General features: G+C 39.9%; 1 protein-coding gene across 27 annotated transcripts in view; it reads right to left on the reverse strand.

The window, feature by feature from the left end:
• Positions 1–22,888, reverse strand: part of LIMCH1 (LIM and calponin homology domains 1) — a 315,692-nt gene that overhangs the window by 58,065 nt on the left and 234,739 nt on the right. For 13 of the 27 annotated variants that reach the window (XM_070612960.1, XM_070612953.1, XM_070612959.1 and 10 more), the window contains one exon: positions 4,889–4,924. The exons of 7 other annotated variants lie outside the window; for them this stretch is intronic. In XM_070612960.1, the coding sequence (XP_070469061.1) occupies positions 4,889–4,924 (36 nt within the window). Of the gene's footprint in view, positions 1–4,888; positions 4,925–9,117; positions 9,379–9,822; positions 9,935–10,041; positions 10,155–11,481; positions 11,809–12,279; positions 12,523–15,234; positions 15,538–22,888 lie in introns of all 27 variants that reach the window. 7 more of the 27 variants (XM_070612943.1, XM_070612944.1, XM_070612948.1 and 4 more) reach the window with 4 other exon arrangements.

Raw genomic sequence — 22,888 nt, forward strand, 5'->3', positions numbered from 1 at the left:
ACTTGGGGTGGATTTGTGGGGAGGGAGGGAGGTGCTCCGTGAAGTGAAATTTTATTACAGTAAATGATCCTTTGTGGAAAGGACTGGCTTAAATGCTTTCTACATTAACTGAGGCAATTCCTCCATTTTCGAAAAAATATCATACAGCCTGAAGTTTAAGACACCCACCTTTTCACAGTGTATTTTCTGAATTTTGGATGTAGCCAACAGCTATGTATTAGGGATGCATATATTTGATGTGGTTATTTCTACTTCCCGTAAAACTGTCTGTGAATTGATAGCGCATTGATAGTATCTTGGAATCAACAAAAGGTATTTTATAGTAAGAGTAAGGAATTATATATATATATATATATATATATATCAGTATATACTTTGTATCCTAATATTCTTACAATCATTTTACTTTATTTTTGTCAGGATACCTCTGAATTTACTCTTTTAAAAGAAAAAGGATAGGGAAAACAATTTTTAAACCCTTAGACTGTACATATAATTGATATATTCTATAGGAACTTATTAAATATTGGGCAAGACCATAGGGCCTTTTCTATGATGTTTACAGAGACCTTTGTTACAGTAAAAGCTGAAGTGGCAAGATGAAAACATAAATAAAAACCAAAGCAAAATCCTCCCTTTTTTTCTCTCAAAGAAATGATGAGCTCTGGGATCAAGTGGGTGCTATAGTCCAAAAATCAAGAAATGGAGGGCTCTTTAAAGTTCACTGCTAACCTCTAAGAGCAGAAGACTGTGATAGTCCATTTTTGAAGCCAGCTTAACACAAAGAAAAAGAAAAGCCATGCACTTAGACACCAACTAATTCCAGACATCCTCAGTGATGTCCAAAATAGTTATCCCCATGGCCAGACAATGAACAGCGGTAGCATCGTTGGGTGCCAGTGGGTTCCTTAGCAGGCAGCTCTCTGGAAGGGGAAGACAGGCCCAAAGCAATGGCTACCCACCTTCATTTCAATCCAATCAAAATGAATTTGCACGGATGTGTGGGCGCCTCTTCCCTCTCTCTAGATGTTGGACAATTTAAGTCTGAGCTAAGAGACTAAAACTGAAGACTGTAATTGAAATCTGCCTTCCTCAAGTACTCTAATAAGCTGACTATATGGAAGGACTTTTATCTGAGGCTTCTGTTAGCATGGATATGACACACCATTGTATGGAGCTGCCTCAACATACTCAGTGCATAGCGTTGATGGTAGCAGCCGTGCCTTCCAAAAAGATAAACTGTAGTGCTCAAAAGGGAGGAAGGACCACAATTTTTTCACTTATTTTATACTATTTAATAATGTGGTTTAAGAAAGATCTAGGAATTTGCAGAGTTAGGTAGAAAAGTCTAAACTTCACGGATCAAAATTCACTTAGGTAGGCTTTCCTGAAAGAGATGGAAATTCATCTCATTCCTCCTCTCAGAGTTTCAAAAAAAGAATCTTACCTTTAAATATATTCAATCAGTCAGTTCCTCTTTTAAGGCAATTTACAGTCTTTGTGAAGATCTTAGCAGACATAAAGCTCTCCGAGCTGCGGCTCTCTTGTAATCTACTAAGTAGTTGGCAGATTGTTGGAGAGAAAAAAGGTCCTTTCCTTTGACTTTGCCATCTATAATTTCTAAAAGGCAGGATTTTGGTTTAAGCCACCAATGGGTGGCCATATAGCTAGGACTTCTTCTGGGACCCCAGGAAGAAAATGGCAGCCTTCTCCAGGATTTGGGAATTGGTTATCTCACTCAATAGGCATGAAGAGGACAGGGGCAAGGTCTTCAGAACTGCCTCTTCCGTCCTGCGTTCCTATCTCTGTTTCCGCCAGGAAGTTCTAACTACCTCAGCCCAAAAGTGGCCAAAAGCTGGTTGGCAAAATAAAAAGAGAAACTCTTGTTTGCCCTCTCACATACCAGGAAGTACTATTTTTTCCTGGAGTTTTTTTTTTTTTTAAAGAAATACCAGCAAACTGGCCAAAATAGAAATAACGAAACTATGAGCAATATCTTTATGCCATTTCAAATAAAGGAACTAAGCAAGTTGAGAATTGATAATACTAGACAGAAAATGGGCTGAGTCACCAACTCAGAAAATGTTCCCTAATTCAGAGGTTGGACTCAGCCTCTAAAATGAAGAAATGTGTCTAGGAAGGGGGTGGGGGAGCCTGGAGAAGCGCAGATTCCAGAATATTATTGTGACTTGCACTAAATTTATGCTTCTCAAATAAGCCCATGGGTCAAGGGTCCGTGGCTGCAGAGTCCAGGAGTCTCTCTTCATGGTGAGTTGGCATTTTTGAGGGCCAAGGTTAAATTACCTCAAGAGGAGCCTGGAAGTTGTTCCCGGGTCAAGTCTAAGGTAAGGGAAGGAAGAATAAAATGGCCTATGGTTCTCTCAGTGTACAGGCTCTTTTGGTGGGGAAAGTGTTGGGAGAGGAGTGAGGAACTGAAGAAAAGGCTATGAAGGTGAAACTAAATCTATGGAAACATTCTTGGCTTGACAGCAGGCGGAAATTTCTGTTTGCCTCTGTGGTAGGTCTGCCCCTGACCTGCATTTTCCTTAAAGGGCACATCTCTTTTTGATTGGGTTGTATTTTAAGAATGTGTCAATTACAAATAAATAGAGCCTGGGCCAATAATTGCCCTTAAAGATTTTGAAAAAGGGAGATAAGTTGAGGAGTAAACTAAACATTTTATAAATTTCTATTTAAAAAATAAACTCGCAATAAAAACTTTTCATTTTGTTCCTGATGTGGTTTCACGTAAATTGTGTCTACTCCAAGAAGAAATCTGGCACTCTGCATACTCCTAGATAAGACCTCTGGAAAAGAAGCTCCTTTTACTCTTCTTAGTCCACGAGGCTGCTTTTGGTAAATCTGGAGAGAGACAAGGGAGTCTGTGCTCCCACCCCTTTAAAAAAATCATTAACTTTTCCTCTGGGTGAGCGTTCATATTCAGGGACAGGCAAAATTTGAAAGCTCTTTAATATAGCTCTTTTCTTTCACCTTTCAGGGGTTCCCAGAGATCTATCTTAGGCAAATTGCACATGGCTTTGCATTGATGAAGAATAAATCCGTTCTATCAAAATGTTTTTGCTAACCAAATCAACGTACTGTTTTGCCTATCAATCTTACATAATCCTCCTTTCAGTGAACGTTAAATATTGCCACTGCAGATTTTAAAAGTAATAACCAGGGCTCAATTTTATAGAATACTTAACTCCGTGCAGCCAATTTGGTTTTGAGACGTGTATGTTCTGTATGTCAGACCACAATGCAATCATAGATCACACATTGGAAGCTGACACCCTTGGAGCTAGAGTAAGGCTGCTTAGAGCTGGGAGTACAAACTGAGCTCACAGCTTGAATGCAAATGTGGAAAAGGTACAATTCAAAAACAGTCAATTTTTGGCTTAATCTCATTGTCATTGGTGTAAATGATATCTGTGTATTCTACACCATCGTTTAGACTCCTTGTAACGTGACTGGACACTATGGCTCAGAACAGGAAGGTGAGGAGAAGGAATGCTGGTGCTCACTCTTCTGAGGGCCCAGACTCCCATGAGGCCACAAAATGCCTCTTGCAGAGGAGAGACATCAGGCTTAGCAGGCTACTGATGCTGGAATTAAAACATCAACCACATTTTTAAAAAGACAAATTACTTGTGGGGGGAGGATGAAAGGGGTAAAGGGGCGCATGTGGATAGTGATGGATGGCAACTAGACTTTAGGTGGTGAACACTATACAGTCTATAGAGAAGTCAAAATATAATGACGTACACCTGAAATTTTATATAATGTTATAAACCAATGTGACTGCAATTAAAAAAAGTGTAAAAGAAGCCAAATTACTCAAATCTGAGAAAGCCAGCATTCTGCAAAGAAAACTTTTGCCTTGGATATCAGTTTCAGAATGCTCTGTGTATGGAAATTCCGCCCCCCCCCCCCTTTTTTTTTTGGTGAGGAAGATTGGCCCTGAGCTAACATCTGTTCCCAATCTTCCTCTTTTTGCTTGAGGAAATTGGCCCTGAGCTAACATCTGTGCCAATCTTCCTCTATTTTGTATGTGGGATGCTGCCACAGCATGGCTTGATGAGCAGTGTATAGGTCCGCACCCAGGATCCAAACCTGCAAACCCCAGTCTGCTGAAGCAGAGCGTACGAACTTCACCACCACACCACAGGGCTGGCCCCAGGAAATCCACTTTTGAAATGGAGTTAATGTGGTCACAAATAGAAGAGTATGGATTCTTCTCAAATTTGGATGTGAGGCAGGGGATGGAAAATGAATCTCTGAGAGGAGTGGAAACCGAGTAGCAGGGAGTGGAAGCCCAAATCATGTTTCACATCTTGACCCCTTGCTATATATGCCATGGAACTAGAATGAAACCCCAACGTTTTGGTCTCAAGCATCACATAGTTTATATTACTCCAACCTGGGAGGAACTTGGGCTTCTGAATGTATAATTAGTGGTTTAGGATTTATTTTCTTAGTCTAGAAGAATGTGGCTATGAGAGTGGCTGCTTCGTCATTAAGTCCAAAAGCCCCAACATATCACATATTCAATGCAAAACGCAGAATACCCTTTTAATAATTCTATGGTTCGGGAGGGGTACCAACGCAACAAGAACAACTTTAACATGCCCCGTCTATGAAAAGCAAATGTTAAGTCTTAAGCAGCAGCTGCATATTAGAATCATGCTCAAGTTGCCTTCTCATTCATCTCTCCTGCACAGAACATATGTTCCGTGTTCCAACTTCAAGTGCTTTTCTGAGGCCGCACGAGCCAGTTAGCTATTTAGTTCCCAGTTGCATCAATTGCATTTCAATTAGTGGGTAAGTACTAGAAGCATGCAGTTTAGGCTAGCAGTTAATGTATTCCTACGAATACAAGACAACTTACTCTGCGTCATCAGACACAGGAGTTCTCAGACCGTATCTACAAGACCAAATACAAAATTAGAAAATTGGCAGGACAGAGAAGGTTAACGCTGTCACCAAGCTGGAAATAAAAACTAATGGTGAAATGTATGTGTGCCAAACCTTTTTTGCCAATCATACTGGAAGAGAAGTGTCATTAGACAATTAGCAATATTCATTAACTGCTGAAAATGAAAGAAAAGTTTTGACATTTCTAAAGAATGCAAAATTTGTATTAAAACCCAGAGGAGAAATAAAAACAATCCCCATGCTACCCACAAAGAAAGAAATCTGTTCAATATAAACACAAAAAGACTTAGGTGCAACCCACAATGTTTAGAGAAGGCAGGCGAAAAAAACCCCAAACCTGTATTATGGTCCTTCGCAAACAGTTAAACCGTTCATGCCTTGATGTTCAGCAGTAATGGGCTGTAATGGACACCAGCGTAGAAGCACACGCCTACTGACCCTTTCTCTGATGTGTTAATGCATTTGCACAAATGACATCAAAGAGCGTTTCTGCAGTTTTCTGAAAGCAAACCAGAACTCCAACCAGAACCCCAATCAGTGCCTTCCACATGCATTTGACAAAAACCACAATTCCTAGAAAACTGGCAACCTTAATCAAAACCAGACTTGGGTGATATTCCATAACTTGAAAAACCGAAGACTTTTACAGTCTTTTATATCCTTCTGATTATTTAGGTCTACAAAGTTGTACTCTTTGTGATATAGGCACTTTAAGGTTTAATGTGTTTGATAAAGCAAAGAAAAAGGCCAAATTAGAAAAAAAAATTAGAAGATCACAAGGATATACTTTAAGCACATTTTTAAAAAGCAGCTCCCACAAATGACTGTTTCCCCAGCAAAGGGGAATTTGAAGAGAAGATTTTTACCTATGTCCTGAAATGCTGTTCATTTCTGCACTCTGATGGTGGACAAAAAATTGAGTAGAGAAAAAATGTCCTGTTTTCAGTTTCCGATAAATTAAAGCATGGAGTTTTCAGCAAAAATTACCTGGTCTCATGTTCAGTTTCATAACAGTTTATAGGGAAAAGAATAATTTCTAAAGATCTCTCCCTACAATCTTAGGGAAAACACCCCCAAAATGCATGGATGTACATAAGCATACACCCTCCTCATTTATGCTTTTATCATTCTAGAACAGTCTGCATTCATTAATAATTATTCCCATTCACAGTGAAGGCAACTGCACCAGCGCAAAACCCAAAATCTCTGATGAAATGGCCAAAAGCAAGACAAGGGAAAAGTGTTTGTGGACATTTCTTTTCTGGCAGTAAGACTTGTTTCCTGTGTCTCTGGGTATAGTTTCAGGAGGTGCTAATGTTTAATGTAATACACTCAATTTTCCAAAGACACCACAACATTGAAGCAGATAACCAGTGGATTCCTCCACATCAAGAAAGTGTGCATAAGCAGTGTTAATTCTGAAGACTGGATCAATGTTTCCCAGTTAATCAATGGGCCTATTGGAATAAACTTAAATAGAGTGTTTTCTAAATTATCTATGGAGAAGTTACCCCTAATTGATGGTTAATCTAGACATAACTATTACCAGTCGGCACATATTTTTGTGTCTCTATTTAAACATTTTTCTTAATGTTTTATGGAATTATAACATATATACAGAAAAGGCACGTACCATCCCCATACACCTCGATGAACTTCACAAACCGAACACACTCACAGATTAGTGTTGAGGGTTTTGCACCATATAAATGGACCCATACAGCAGGTATACTCTTTTGAGCTGGGCTTCTTTAGCACAGTTTGTTTATGAGGTTCAGCTATCTTGTTGCATGTAGGATATATTTGAATTTAAATGGCTTCTACACAAAATACTTAAAAGTATTTCATGGACAACTCTGCCAACAAATGTAAATTTACACTAAAACGTAAGCTCCAAGAGGACAGGGTTTTTCTTTTTGGGTTCCCTGAATAGTGACCAGACTAGGTCCTCAATAAGTATTTACTGAATACTTACTGGATGCTCTGGAAATTGAAAAGAAAAGAATAGCACAGTCTCTGACGACAGCCTTCCTTTATCCCTTTACTATACACTTATGGATTTAAGGAATTTCCTCTCAGATTAATTTATTAGCTTTAAGAGGGCACCAATTTAAGCAGAACTGCCTTTGCTGTTATGGAGAAGATAATTAGAGCTTGGGCTTCAAATGGTTTTCCTATGGGAAATGGGAAAATGAAAAGTAATAAGCTAAAAACTCACTAATAAAAAGATTTTTTAATGCAAAGTAATTGAGTCAATGGGCTATGAGGTACAAAATTGGCCAGACAAATCATAGTTGGTATAAGCATACTACCCCAAAAAAAGCAATTAATAAAGTTGAATTGTGAGGGCAGGGATATTTAGAAAGATATAGGGAATATTCTATTCACCTACTGATCACATTTATATAACTTTCAGCACTAAACACAGCACTTCAGGATCAATAATTAGCTGGTTACATACTTCCACATTGTGCAACAGCATAAGCTTCCTTTGAAATGAGAGGGAAAAATGGGTTTACTGCTCATTTAAGATTATTGGATAGCACCTAGCACAGTGTTTTATACATAGTAATTACTCAGTAAATACTTGTTGAAAGGAAACACAAATTCCCAAGGCGTGTGCTTGCTCAGTCACGCAACTGTGTCACATAGGTAATCTGACTATATCTCTTTATGCTCAAACTAGCCATTCGTTCCCATTTGAATATAAAGAGAACTCTTTCTGAATCACAAATAGAGGACAGATAGAAGTGACAGGGAATTCATCAGACTTCCAGTTTCCTCTGGTTACTTGCGTAGGCAACACGCTGGAGTGGGACAGTGGCTTTCCACTCAGACAGAGCTGGGTTTGATCTGTAATTATGAACTGTGTGGACATGGGCTTCAGCTTCCTAACTGCAAAATACAGATGAAAGTTCTTACTCTCAAAGTTTGTGTGAGGAGTAAGTAAATGGAAAAGCACCTAGAATGTATCTTAGTAGGCAGCCTGTAGGACTCCCTTCCTTCTTTCCTTTCATTCTAACTTGCTTTACAGTAGCCCACTGATCCAGGACCACACACCACGTCAGGGCATCTGGAGAGTGAGTGACTGTGGTGGACCAGGCAGACGGGTTAGTCCTCTGTCACGAGCCAGCCCTCACCAGCCTTCACCAGCCGGGATCCAGGCGTGATCCACTCACTTAACTTCTCTCCACATCAGGCTCCCATTTGCGAAATGGAGCTAATATTGATTCAACCCACCCATGAATTCCCAGGAGAAGGTGAACTCAAGGGAGCAGACGCACCGTGAAAGGGCTACGAAGCACCCTATGGCTGAAACCAGTGTGATAAGAAGGCTTTATTATAGTATTATTATTATGATTCAGAAGAATGTAAAACAGAGATTAAATCTAGGTAGTAAAGATGGCTAGGATATTAATTTTAATATTTGGGGATTACTTAAGATTTCTCCCTGCTCCCCACTCTACCCTCTGTCTCACCACCATGAAGGTCCTTTGTGAAGTGGAAGTCCATCACTTCCTGCTTTATAGTGCAGCTTATAATTATGCAAAATAGTCCTCAATCATTTGCCCTACATTGATTAAGTGGACCACAGTTTTAGCAAAAATATATCAGTCTTACTAAATAGTAACAGAACTTTCAGCATATGGAACCTTAAACCAGACCATGAAACCCAGGATTATTATTTCCCTATTCTTCATTTTAAATCAAGTCAAAGCACAGAACAGAAATCCTACTTCTAGAAAGCACTGAGCATTTGCTAATGTTGAAATTGAATGAAAGCACAAATTTTATAAGTGGATATACATCTTCTTTGGACCTGAAGACTCTCCTTGAATCAAAGTGCAAATCAAGTAGGTCAGAAAGAAGTTCAACCCCTTTACCCGAAGGCTCCCTGTCTGAGCTTAGAAGAAATATGAGTTTCCCATTTAGGCTGCCCACAAGATGAGAGTCAGAAAGAATGTTTAACAGAAAATTCACAACAGAACTATTCTTTTCGCATCTGCTTACATGCAAAAAAGAAAAAAAAAATTCTAGGCAGACTGGACCAATTTTTATCACTCTGCAAGCAAGAGCAGGTAAGTGGCATTGATGTACCATTGTGCATTAACTTATTCAAAGCACGTATCAAGGCTCAGACTGGAGAAACAAAGTCACAAGAGCACAGGATAATCTTCTGACCTCTTATCTTTCATTGGTGGAACTTTGGCAGATTCTTCCACATCTTGTCGCTTTGCAAATGGAACCGGAAGGAACTGGTTTGGGTTGGATCCAGTGTGTCTAAAAGACATGCCAGTTCTCCTGGCCATCATGTCATCTTTTTGTGAATCATACAACTTTCTTTGGCCTCTTAGTCCACTGCCACTCCAGGCAGGAGCTGTCACCTTCTCTGAGCTCTCTTCTTTCTCCGAAGCCTCCCATTCAGAGGCCAGAGGACACGAACTAGAGCAACATTCAGTCCAGCCAGTCAAAGCCCACTTATTGCTAAAGATATTTTCAGCAGCGTCACTCACTGGCATTAACTCAAGACAGAAGAAGCCAATGCCCATGGAGGCAGCAGCACACACAGCAACTGGGTATTAATACCGTGGACCTCCATCATGCAGCTGGTACTTACAGGGGAATGGATTTCTCTTTCTGATTTTCATGATTCCTGAGAACGAAATTTGGCCAGCACCCAACCACACGCAAAGGCTAAAATCTCTACCCAGGGGGAGCACTGAAAGCGGAACTCTGACTCCAGGATGGGTACATTCCTTTAAATGACTTAACTCCATGCCACATCAGCCACCAAGTGCATACTGTGGCTCTAAGCTGTTTTTTTGGGAACACAACAGCCACACACAGCAGAGGCAGCACACCCTGGAATGCAGGCAAGGTGCTCACAGTGGCTGGCTGCTCTCCTCAGATCTCTCAGCCTTTGGCAGCATCTCAGAATCTCTTTGAGCAACTCCTTCATTCTCTTCTTTGCTGTCCTGTGGCAGCTGTTTGCATGTAACTAAAGCCAGAGAGGACAGCTTTACTACTAGGAAAGAATTCACACCAGAGGCTTTACCCCACTTGTCATCCTTCACCTCTTGGGGAGGGAGGAAATGTCCTCCTCACCTTCCTCTGGTGGGCCCTCGCCCAAACTGCAGACATGTTCCTCCTGGGACTCCAGCACAGGAGCCAGCCGTGAGACCCTTTTGCAATAGTCATCTATGCCAGAAGTCACTATTCTGTTGATAATCAAGCAGCATTGGTGGCAAGAGAGAAGAGGAATAGAGTTATAAAAGGAGACAATGAAAGTCATTGAGACAGAAAGATTAAGAAAAAGAGTTTGGTGGCTCACCTGAGAACTGGGTAGTAAGATACTGGTAAGGATGACATACTCAGACTGAGATCATGGAATCTGAACTCAGGCAGGGGCCTGAGAAAACTCAAAGGAGGCTGGCATCACTCTGTCACCATGGGGCTGAGTGATGGCTCCCTCAGTAGTCAAGGACTCAAGGATGCATTTCTTACTAATTTCTTACTCCCACCCCCTCCATCCCATTCCCCATCAGCCTCCGAAACCCAACCTGTGTATTTCTGGTGTACTAGGATTATTAATATCCACAGTCTGCTCTCCTCTATGGTGTCAATCACAGTATGGAACCAAAGGAGCTTCTCTGTATGTCAGGGACCATCCACGCTTCCTTTGGATGTCAAGGACAGAATATGAAGGAGAATGTCTTGAACATTTTCTCTGCCATGGAGAGCTTTACTTTGCTCCCACCATACAGGTGGAATGGACGTTCCCAGGAGAATCTAGAGTCTTATATATGTCCTAGACCTGCTTGATGGAAGAAAGACCAGCCCAGGGCACTGAATTTCCAAAAGTGGCCTTGGGAATTCAAAGGTGGAAGGCCTCCAGTGAGGATAAGAACTGGTGACAGGCCTACAAAATCTTTTCCCAGGTGATCCCTCACAAATTTGGATGGTGATTCATCCAAGGAAACTCTTGAGTCATAGGAACCCTTAAGAGAAGAGTGTTTTTCCACTCAAGATTTATTGTATAATTTTAGAAAGTAGGGGAGGGGAGGAGACCTTTATTTTTTTGTATCTACTTAGATGTCCAAAATTTGAACTTAGGATACTAATGATTTTTTCCTCTCTCTGTGGGATAGGAAAGAGGGAGGTTATAGATAAGCCTGATTTTTATCAATATATCTTTAGAAAAAACACTAGGAATATCATTTAAACATCCCATCTCGTTCATTCTGGACTTCCAACTAATAAAATAGTGCTTAACACAGCTGAGGGAAAAAGGGTCATTTGCCAGGATTATTGGCATTCCCAGCCAGTGATTTTGGTGACAACAGAATCAAAATGGACGCCTGCCATTTAACTTCACACATGTGCCTCCCCCCAGGGTGACCTGCTAACATTACTTCTCTGCTAACCAGCAAAAGAGCCTGTTTAAACTATGTCATCTGTGGAGGTTTCTTTATCGTCCTTCAGCAAACTCTGAAAGCAGCAGTGACTCCCATGCAGCTCTCCTTGCACATGTATGGTGAAAAATACCTGAGGTCATTTTGTGGATTAAGTGTTCGGTCTTCCTCTAAGCTAGACGTGGCCGCTGCGGCGGAGGACACAGAGTAAGGTTGAATCTTGCTGCCATGACTGATGACTTCTGCAATCTCCCTAGGCCCGGCCTTGCCAATGCTGAGACGCTTCCATTTCTGCTGATCTATCTCTGTTACTGGTCCAAAGTGCACAAACTTCTGCCTGGGGCTGGCAGCTGTCTTATAGGCCCTTGCTTTGCGGCTGGCAAAGTCATCACGGATGGCAGTCTCTGCTTTAATTTCTGGTGAAGGTTCAGGGGCACAGATGTGCTCAAAACCTCCATCCCTAATCAGAACCAGAAATAAGTTCCAAAGGTTTCTAAGGCAAGTACACATCAATAAGAAGTGCTTTTCCATTAATCAATCAAATGAAGAAATGATCATTGCCTTGCCTAGATAAACAGTGCTTTAGTCTTCTATAGCTTTTCAAACATCACTTCTAATACCATAAATGATGGCATAAGAAAATCTTAGGTACAACAAAATAATTCAAATTATTTAAAAAATCAAGTTTAAATTCCTTACAGTAAACAAGCCTATGAAAATAACCATTCATAATAAGCAGGTTGAATTAAAAAGGATGCTTTCCATCCAAGTGGCTTAAAGTTTTAGTATTAATGTTTCAAATTATGAAAACTATGCTCTGTGTTTTGAGATGCATTTTTTCTGGCCATGAAAATAAAAAAATGATAGAAGGATAAGCATTTGATTCCTTCAAAGTTAAATAATACCACTGCCAAGGGAAAATATGACACACCTCGTCTTTCCTGACACTTTCAGTCTCTCCCACGTCTCCAAGTCGGCTTCTGTTATTTTGGAGACTGTGACAAAGCTCGGGGCCTCACGGTGAGGGGCAAGGCTGCCCTGAATTCTCCGCTGCGCCAGGTCATCCTTGTAAAGATCTGGCACCTTCCTGAGTCCCTCTTCCGCAGGTTCACTCTCCTGAGCCCGCATAATACAGGTCACCATCGACTTCACCTCTTCTGTTTGGCCCTGACTTCTGTCAATTTGATCCAGGCCCCAAATCATCGAAAAATCAGGTTCAAGGAAGGAGAGCAGACAAATAGAATGTCAAGCATGGAAATTGAGAGGCTGAGCACAGAACAATATGATGGAAGCACCTTTGCCTTTCTCAAAAATATGGAATCAATTGGAGCCTCAATTACTTTCGTCTATTCTGCCCTTTTGACACTGTAATGAGATGGAGTTTTTCCACCAGATGATAGTCTCTAGTTTAGTTTAGGAAGAGAAGCCAGGGCTCGCTGAAAGACTGTTAAGAATGGTAATGAGATTTCGGTTTGACAATAATGATGCCCAATTCCCACACTATTCAGGTTACTATAATGAATTCAAGTTTTCTGATTGAATCCCTGAGCCCTCTTGGAATGTCTTTTACTGCACCAGTAAAATGTTAGTAACGAGCTTGGCATGATCCAAATTCTAGGATTAGTTTGGAGATAGCTGGAACGTTGTTCACATATTAAACATTTCAACCACAAACCCCTGCATGATCAGAAAGTACATTTAAGTCAACTGTGACAAGAAAGTTTCAATGTTCAAACTCAGTCTCTGCTTCCTGATAGCATGAGTTAGGTTTGGCTAATATAAACCTGAAGAATAAACACAACGTATCCTCTTTACCGGGGTCCACAGAGTCAACACCCATTTGTTTCTTGTGTTAATAACTGTTGGCTTTTACTGATGCTAAAACTGATATTTTCAATTGCTCTCCTAAGATGTGAATGTTAGATGGCTAATGTTGACAATACTGTAATTTAAACCAAAGCTGTGGCATTTATATGCATAAACATTCTATCACATTAAAAGTCAATTTCTAACTAAATATGCTTCTTGAGATAGAAAATCTCAAAATACACACAAATAGGGCTATTTATTTTTTTCAAAATATATCATCCAAGCCAGAAAACCAAGAAGTATTCTTTTGTTACATGGATGACTTGGTGTATTTGCAGAGCCTATGCAAATAGGAAGGCTACAGAATCTTCTATTGGCTTTTAGTTTGGGGAAGAGGAACAAGGAAGAGCATTGCAAAGAGCCATGAGGGATCCTTCTTTTTTCCATCAGTTCTTTGCCTAAAGAGGTCATGGGCTGTCCCAGACCCAGAGCTGTGTTCCTAAACACAGAGTCAGGTGATTACAGACAAATAAGCTGGAAATATCAGGAATTAAAATTGCATGGAGGAGAAAGGAAAAAAAGAGATACAAAAGCTACTCCTTTTCCTAACTCAAGTTGCTGGTCCCCATCAATATGCCTTGATGCTGGTCAGTTATCCAGAAGTCTTTGTTTCACTTGCAACAACTGATCCCACAGGCCCTCCAAGAATGAGCCTCCTGAAGCTATAATGTGTCCTATAAAAAAGTTGTGCCAGGTCTTCTGTGCTCTGATCCCTGTTCTACATCCGGGGATCTTTCATGTGTTTTGTATCTGGTACTTCATAAAAAAGAAAAAATAAAACCAAAACTACACACTAACTATTCCACTGAGTTCAATGAAAACTACCCAAAAAACTATTTTAATTGTGTAAAACATAGCTGAGATATTTATATTCTCAGTTCAACAGGCTTACAAGCCTCTCAGGCAATAGGCAAAAAGATGACAATTAAATAATCAAGATGTGAACTCTAACTGATTCTGATACATGGAAAAAATACAAGAATGAGGAACCCTGCACAATGAAATTTAGTAAGCTGACAGCTTAAATGAAATCATATCCCTCTTAGGATAAAAATCATTGGCTAATCCCATTTCACTACAATTTTCCTTTCCCAAATTAACAGGATGGGAGAGAAGTTGGGAGAAGGAAACTCATTTAAAAACAATTTCCATGGGCTGGCCCCGTGGCTGAGTGGTTAAGTTCGCGCGCTCCGCTCCAGGCGGCCCAGTGTTTCGTTAGTTCGAATCCTGGGCGCGGACATGGCACTGCTCATCAGACCACGCTGAGGCAGCGTCCCACATGCCACAACTAGAAGAACCCACAACGAAGAATACACAACTATGTACCGGGGGGCTTTGGGGAGAAAAAGGAAAAAATAAAAATCTTTAAAAAATAAAAAAATAAAAAAAAATAAAAATAAAAATAAAAAATAAAAACAATTTCCATGATAGAACAAATAGAAGTATATTATATTTTATATGTTTGAGAAGTTTTTTTCATGAGAAATATCTATCATTAAATGTCTAGGTGATCTTGCTGGTGTGAGAGAAGAAAGAGCAAGCCTCATTTTTTCCTCTCCAATATCTAAAAGGAGCTAAGAAGAGAGAAGAGTTTATATTTATAGCTAAGGAATAACTATGATTTCTGCCTCCTATTAATGGACTGGGGAGGCCTTGAGAGGTGACTGTTCCCTGAAAGGCAATGGTACACATCTGTTTGTGCCAATAATGCCAATCTATGACAGCAGCACCCATCTGTGGTGATGTGCCCAGAGACAGCACATCTGCACACAGGAGCTCAATATTTATTTGGCAAATTCAGCCCTATTTTGAATATGGCCATTCTACTCTCTGCCATCTGCACTTAGGGTAGATTGGATAGCTGGAGTTCTACTTCAAAATAAACCACCATTAGCAATTTATGTAATTGGGGCAGGAAAGAGAGGAACAAGGGGCTATGATACAAATCACCTTTGCTTAATTATGTTTTCTCTCGCTCTCTTTCATACATACACACACACATACACACCGTGCAGACCTTTTATATTCTAGACTTTTCTTTTCTGAGGTTCCCTTTGAGAGTTGTCTGCTGCCATCTGATTTCTTCACCTCTTTTTTTGGGTAGGGCCCATAGAGGAGTTGATTCAGTGGCACCATTGGCTTGGTCTGGTTCATCCTTGCTCTTCTTGCAGCAAAGTCATCTTTCTCAAGATCAGGCAGTCGACGTGCAGCTTCATCTTCTGACTCCGAATCTTTGCCGTGTTGGTGGGTCAGGAAAGGGTTTTCTTTGCGAAGGATAATATCGCGAACGGCTTCTTTCTCATCACTTAATTGCTTTTGACTGACAGAGCAAAATTAAATGGAACTCTACATGTGATCAGACCAAAGAAATTTCAAATCCCCATCTCCAGACAGACAACTGCGTTGTTAGTGAAATGTCTTCTCAATATCATTAGTTCAGATGACATCTGTTTACTATTTTAGTCCAGAGTTGCACCATAGTTAGGGCAGGTTTCAAAACCTTGAATTTAGCCAGCTACTAGCAATACTAAAAACTCATTTAATTTACAGGGCTCCATCAGTATCCGAAAGGCAGGATCCTAAATGGCTCTGAAAGTGACAATCCACATTCTTTTCATGAAATTGGGAAAAGTAGGCAGCTTTTTATTGTTGTTGTTTTTTCTCTAGCACATTAGCAATGCACCCAATAGGTCCTCAATTTGTTTTTGACGGACAGGGCAAAAATTTGAGCCACCAAGAAACTGACCTGAGGGAAAGCTAATGAATGCAGCTGGGTGACAGCACACCTAGAATATGTACTAGATTGCAAAGTGTAAGGAAGGTGTTTCTGCAGAGCTGAGCTAACCTGAAACATCTGGAATAGTTTATGACCATGCACAGGATGGACCTGAGGCATAAAAGCTTATCTTGCCCTGCACCCTCCCATCAGTAACCCTTTCTTCCATCTTCCGCCCCCATGACTCTCTACCTCCCAGCTCTTTTTCTTTGTTATATGCTAGATATCAAGTAAATTGTGGTAAGACATTTTGCCAAAATGGCTTAAAAATTATTACTTTGGGCTATTTCCATCTTCAGAGATCTTGAAGGCCCTAAACCTTAAATTTCTAGAGGAATGCAGTTTAATGGAGGAATATCAGGACTTTTTTTGCTTTGTTTGTTTTTTGTCTTTGTTGGGGGGGTTGGGGGTGGGAAGACCATTGACTGTGCCTATCTGATATTCAAACAAACTCCTCCCCCCTCCCAGTCATAAGATCAGCCTTGCTTCTAAGTAATAATAAAGTGTTAAAACATTTTTTTAAATCATTTATTATCTTCTCAGTTCATAAAGAGGATAAGTAAATAAAATATCTTGACTTCTAAAGAAAGTTGACCTACTTTGTATCGGACTTCTGAGAGGATTAAGAGCAAATTCTTCATCATCAAAGGACGACTCATCTCAGAAACGAAGACAGGAAGAATTAGCCTGGCTAAGAGTAAAATGAACAATGAAACTCTGTACTGTGGTTGACCGGATGGCCCACTGTTGCTCCGCCTCACACCGCTGCAGAGGAGGCCATTTAAGACTACAATAGGCTCTCACTCCATCTGACTTTGGAAAATCAAATCACCATTAGTCATGCCCAGTAAACTCCTTCTCACTGCTAACCATTGTTCTCAATAAAATTGTAAAACATAGAATTTAAAGGTTGTTGTTGGTGCTTTGCTCCCTAAATAAATTTATTTCTTAAAATATGAAATCCTGCTCTTTGAGTTGCACACTTAACTCTCAGTCTCCTGTCTGGCCACTCCTGGACGAGGCTCGCTCTCCTCCCTGCCTTCTTAGCCAACGGGTCTGGCAAGTACCAACTGTCGTTGGTTGACTCTGGCTATAAAGAATGGTCAATGGGAAATGACAGGCCACTGAGTTAATCTCTTCAAAAAGGCATTGTTTAAAAAGCACACTGATGATAACAATGAAGGTGGCTAATGATTATTGTGAGCACACTATGTGCTAGAATTCCTTCTAGTGTTCATTCATTTAACTCTAATAAGAACCCTGCAATGTTAGTGTTTTTAGCATTCCCATTTTGCAGAGTGGAAACTGAGATTACATTAAGAAATTTGCCCAAGGTCAAAGCGCCACTACTTAAGTCAAAATTCAAACCCAGGCAGTCTGGCTCCAGAGGTCCTGTTCTTAACCACTGTGCTATTCATTAAACAAAGGACAAGGCCAGGAACAGTTTTGAAAGCAGAGCATCATGCAAAAAATAAGGCATTATTGTTACTACAGAAGTAGGAGAAAGAGAAGTATTTTGGTTACTAAATAAAGAGATCCTGTGAGTTGTGCTTAGAATGGAGTTGTGGTTCGCACTGTTGGTTACAGAGGCAATGCTCAGCCAGGATTAATGACAGCAGAATGCTAACTAATCTTACCCTACAATGCTTGCACAGCACTTTACAGTTTACAAAGGCCCTTTCAAATTCATTATCTCATCTCAGCTGATCCAACTACAATTCCAGTACGGGAGCAGACTCCTAGCTAGAACTTCTTGAGCCCAAGGGCTGCACTCTTTCCATTTTTTTGACCAGGGGTCCTGGGTTTCAATCTCCTCCAACTCAGGCAAAATTCTTTGGAATAAAACAGATGCATTTATGCAAATGGCCATGCCAATTTGTGATGTCAATTTGTGTCAGGAGAATCCACTGCCTGATGCATGATGTGAGAGCACAGCCAGGCTACAAATTCCCTGGGGTGTTTCTTTCTAGGCTAAATGCCCAGTGTGGCAGGACTCTTTCAAGTGATCTCAGTTTCGATATGTGGACTTAAGAAAAAGGGGGTGAATAAAGCTTTCCGTATCATTGGCCACTTAAAGCCACACTCCACCCACTTGAAAACCAGTCACAGTGACTGATTTTCCACTAATTGCTTGAATCCCGTAAATTCAGAGCATCAAGGCAGACTCAGAGAAAGAAAAAAAATAATGACACAAATTCTGGGCTGGTACTGTTGGCTATGAAGTAGTAAATATATGTATGAGGCAGAAGAGTAGGATTGTGTTCACAGGTATCTAGTTACCAAAATATTTAAGTGACCTTTTATAATGTACTCTTCTTTTTCTCTTTTAAGGGCAGTCTATGTGAAGCTTCAGCATATTCTATTTTAGTTTTCGATAATTACAACTCTCAGCAGCTAGTACATTCCAGATACACTAACCTTCATGACAACCCTGCAAGATAGGAATTATGATGCCCACTTTGCAGAGGAGAATGTTGAGGTTTCTAGTTCCAGTCACCTCAACTTAGGTAAAGTAAGTAAATTTCAGGGGTAGACCCAGCTGTTTGGCTTGATGTTCACGGGGAGGTTCGGCATGTTTGTTTTTTCCAAGTCATTCACAGATAAGTTGCTTTGAGAAGAAGGTAGTCTGTGGGCACAGCTTCCTTCACTTAGAAGGAAGACAGTCCAGTAGGAAACGAGAAATACCAAGTCTGGCCTCCAACCTGGCAACCCTGTCCAGCCTCATCTAAAACAAGTCAGGCTATCTTTATAGGAGAGATTATGGGCTCGAAGAAGGTGAGGGGGAAGAAAAAGCTCTTCTCAAAGTTTCCAAGGCTTATATATTTCAAAGTGAATGAGATGATGACTTAAACTAAGAAAGAGCCAGCATTTTCCTTCACCTCCTTTTACTTGGCAACACACAAAGAACCAGCTCAGACTGGCAGCCAGTTTGTTCTATTGAAAGAAACTGGGCTCTCCCGAAAAGCCTGTTAGGCCTCCTGGGAATGTCATGGGCAACCCCAGAATCCCCCTTCTTCACCCAGTGTCCAACAGGGCAGCTACATCCAGAGTCACAAAGGTTCACGCAAGTTATGTGTCTGCCCGGTCCCTGATCCCCAAGAATCTGTTCAGCAACGATCCGTAACTCAGGCATCTGGTAAGGAGAGAGGTAGAGGAAGATGTGTCTGGCACTTAGCTGCATCTGCTCTTCCTCTAAAGGTTTCTAAAATGTCTATTGTTCCTTGGAGCTTTTTTTCCCTCTGTAATTAATTACTATGTGGCTGAGAAGATCCACAGACTAGCAGAAAAGACTGAGTGCTGAAACATATGAAAACAATTAGCAAAGAAGTCCAATCACGTGAAACCTATAATTCAGCTCAAAAAAAAGTTTACTTCCCCAATGGGAAACACCAAGGCAGAGAACTCAAATCTCCATGGCATTTTAATTCAGGGGAAGTGAATCTTAGTTCTTATTTTATCCTCTTAAAAACAGAAATCTTGGCTTCTTTGGCAGGATTTCATATTTTTCAGTAATTAAGCTAACAATCATAAACTAAAATAGAAGAAAAAGTAGTTTATATATGTTTTACTTCAATGGCAACTCTAATAAATATTAAACTCCACACATTTATTAAGAAGTTCTACTTTCTGTCCCTTGACGCTAAGATACCTCCTAATATATTGCTTGACAGGAAGCTTGGGATTTCTAGCCTTCTAAAACTCATGTGAAAATGAAATAACATGCGCCTTTCCTCCTTTTTATATATTGTATTAAAAATAATACATGGAGGTGTTTGAGAATACTTGGGAAACAGCAAAAAAACACAGTCTACAAAAGTACAACCTTGTTCTACATCTATATGCCTTCTTCCCTCATCGATGATTCTATACTCTCACCCATCTCTACAAACACAGACTTTTCCAGTTAAGAAATGGGCCACAGGAAGTATCTTGGGCATCATGTTGGGTTCAGAGATGTCGGGGCCAGAATTCCCCTGGATGGCAAAGACAGGAGACTGAGGTTGCAATCCTTTACAAGACATCAGCATATTCAAATGCTTTATGTTCTTATTTTCTAGGCACCAATAATCCTTTTCTTTTTTTATGATATACATTTCATTCTAGTTAAGCTACTCTCTGCCACATTCAAAGCAGGATCCCAAATGTGGATAAACTTAGAATGACTCTCAACTCTGTTGTGGGCTGCAAAAAAGTAAGTGACAAAGACACAGACATACCAGGCTGGTGGTATGGAATGTATAAAACCTTTATGAGAGAGCTAGCAGCTGAAAAAAATCTGTCCAACAAATTAATTCTGGGTGTTTGGAGCCGCTGTGTCACGTTGCTACTGGGACAATCTCTGGGAATATGCATAATTTCCCTGAACCCAATTTTAAATACAGATTCACAAGATCTAAAGTGTGATGACATTAACTAACCTGTGAATTTCTGCTTAATAGAGCTAACTTGGATGAAATATGTAAAAATTAAGCCAGATAAGAAGAAACGTGGACAGGAGCAAAAAGTACTACATAAATACTCATCACTCAGAATTACAGTTGCAAACTAACCATGATTCTATGTTTGTCCACAGAATGGGGGGAGTCATAAAAGATTTCAATGTTTTTTACAAAATAAACTTCCCAGTTACTGACGTGGCACAGTACACTCACAGTAATTCCCAGCCTTTGCCCAATCTCTTCTTTTTCCTGCATCATCATGATTCGTGGGTGTGCTGAATTACCTTAATGTAGCTCCCTACTCGTCTCCCCTAGCTCTTTTGGGTACTCTAAAGATGATATGGCAATTCTTCAAAAAATTAAAAATAGAACTACTATATGTTCCAGAAATCCCATTTCTGGATATTTAACCAAAGACTTGAAGTCAGGATCCTGAAGAGATATTAGCATGCCCATGTTCATTGTGGTACTATTCACAATAGCCAAAATGTGGAAACAATTCAAATGTTCATCAATGGATGAATGAATAAAGAAAATGTGGTACATACATATAATGGAATATTATTCAGCTTTAAAAACAAGGGAATTCTGCAATATGTGACAACATGGGTGAACTTTAAGGACACTATGTTAAGTGAAATAAGCTAGTCACAGAAGAGAAAATACTGCATAATTCTACTTACACAAAGTATGTAAGAGTCATATACATAGAATCAAACAATGGAATGGTAGTCGCCAGGGGCTAGGGGAGGGTAAATGGGGAGTTGCTAATCAACTGGCATAAAGTTTCAGTTAAGCAGGATGAATAAATTCTAGAGATCTAGCGTACAACATTGTATCTACAGTTAACAGCACTGTGTTCCACAGTTAAAAATTTGTTCAGTGTAGATCTCATGCTGTGTTCTTACCACCATAAAATTTTTTTAAAAAAGGAAAAATAAATGGCAAAGGATATGAGGCAATTTACAGAAGAGGAAACCCGAGTAGTCAATACACATGACACAATATTCAACCATATTAGCAATCATGGAGAAATCAAATTTTTTTTTTTTGAGGAAGATTAGCCCTGAGCTAACTACTGCCAATCTTTCTCTTTTTGCTGAGGAAGACTGGCCCTGAGCTAACAACCATGTCCATCTTCCTCTATTTTATACGTGGGACACCTACCACAACATGGCTTTTGCCAAGCGGTGCCATGTCTGCACCTGGGATCCGAACCAGTGAACCCCAGGCCGCCGAGAAGTAGAATGTGCGAATGTAACCGCTGTACCATGGGGCCAGCCCAGAGAAATCAATTTTTTTAAATGAGATCTTTTTTTTAACTAAATAGACTGGCAATTTTTGAAAGTGATAATAAAAACAGGAAAAAACAAAGATGATGGCGTCTTTGGTAAATTTTAGCTTAAAGACATGACAGATGTAATAAAAATGAAAGTACGTGTGTCAAGGATATTAAGATTAAAATTTTTGTAAATTCATACTCTGACCTGTGTCACTTATTTCCTACTCCCACTGTGCCCTAGACTTGAAGACAGAAACAGGAAATGTCTGAAAAATGGTACATGGTAAGGGGATATTATTCATTTTTGTATTCTTAGCATCTAGCCTGGTCTCTGACACAAATAGATGCTCAAATGATATTGAAAATGTATGTATCTGACAAGGTCTCTGAACCAAAATTTAAAGAATATCTAAATTTGTTTTTGTTTTTAAGATTCTATGACAATACTCTTCATTACTTCAGAAACCCAGAGAGCTGCTTGTAACACAAACACGATTTTATGTTAGAGTTTTCTAGAAGCACATACATGTTTATGATAGACATACTTATCTGTGGAACACCACAGGCAGGAAGAAGTATACACGTGTTTTTTTTTATCAATATAAAACTATTCTAAGATTAAATCCATATTCATCAATGCTGGAACTTTCAGTTAAGACCTAGACCACAGAAATAACCACATACAAAGTTGTACAGAGAAATGGAAAAGTTCCATTAAGCGTGAGGGAGACAAATGTGGTGCTGTGGTCAGAACATCTAAATCTGACCACCAGGGCAGTGGTAACCAGCTGTGAGACCAGCAAGTCACTATCACTGAGCCCCCGTGTACTCTTCTTGAAAATGGGCACGTCACCTACCTCGTAGGATTAAATGGAACAGTAAGTGGTAAAGGAATTTCAATTGTCAAATTGTTAAGAATTTCAACTTGTCAAATAAATTTTGGTCCCACTATTATTTGTTAGCACCTTGGTGGTTATTAGATGAGAAAACTTAACCAGCTTCTCAAAACACTACATAAAACTGTAGAACTATAGTTTTCTGTGACTCTGAGGGCTGAAGGTCTCCATCTCACATAGAATATGAAGCCATCAGGAGTGAATACTAGTGCCTTTGTTACAATTAAGAGAAGTAATTACTCCATTCTTTGTTTTTGAATCAGTATGGTTTAGAAAAT

This window comes from Equus przewalskii, chromosome 3 (genome assembly GCF_037783145.1).
Source record: "Equus przewalskii isolate Varuska chromosome 3, EquPr2, whole genome shotgun sequence".
NCBI lineage: Eukaryota > Metazoa > Chordata > Mammalia > Perissodactyla > Equidae > Equus > Equus przewalskii.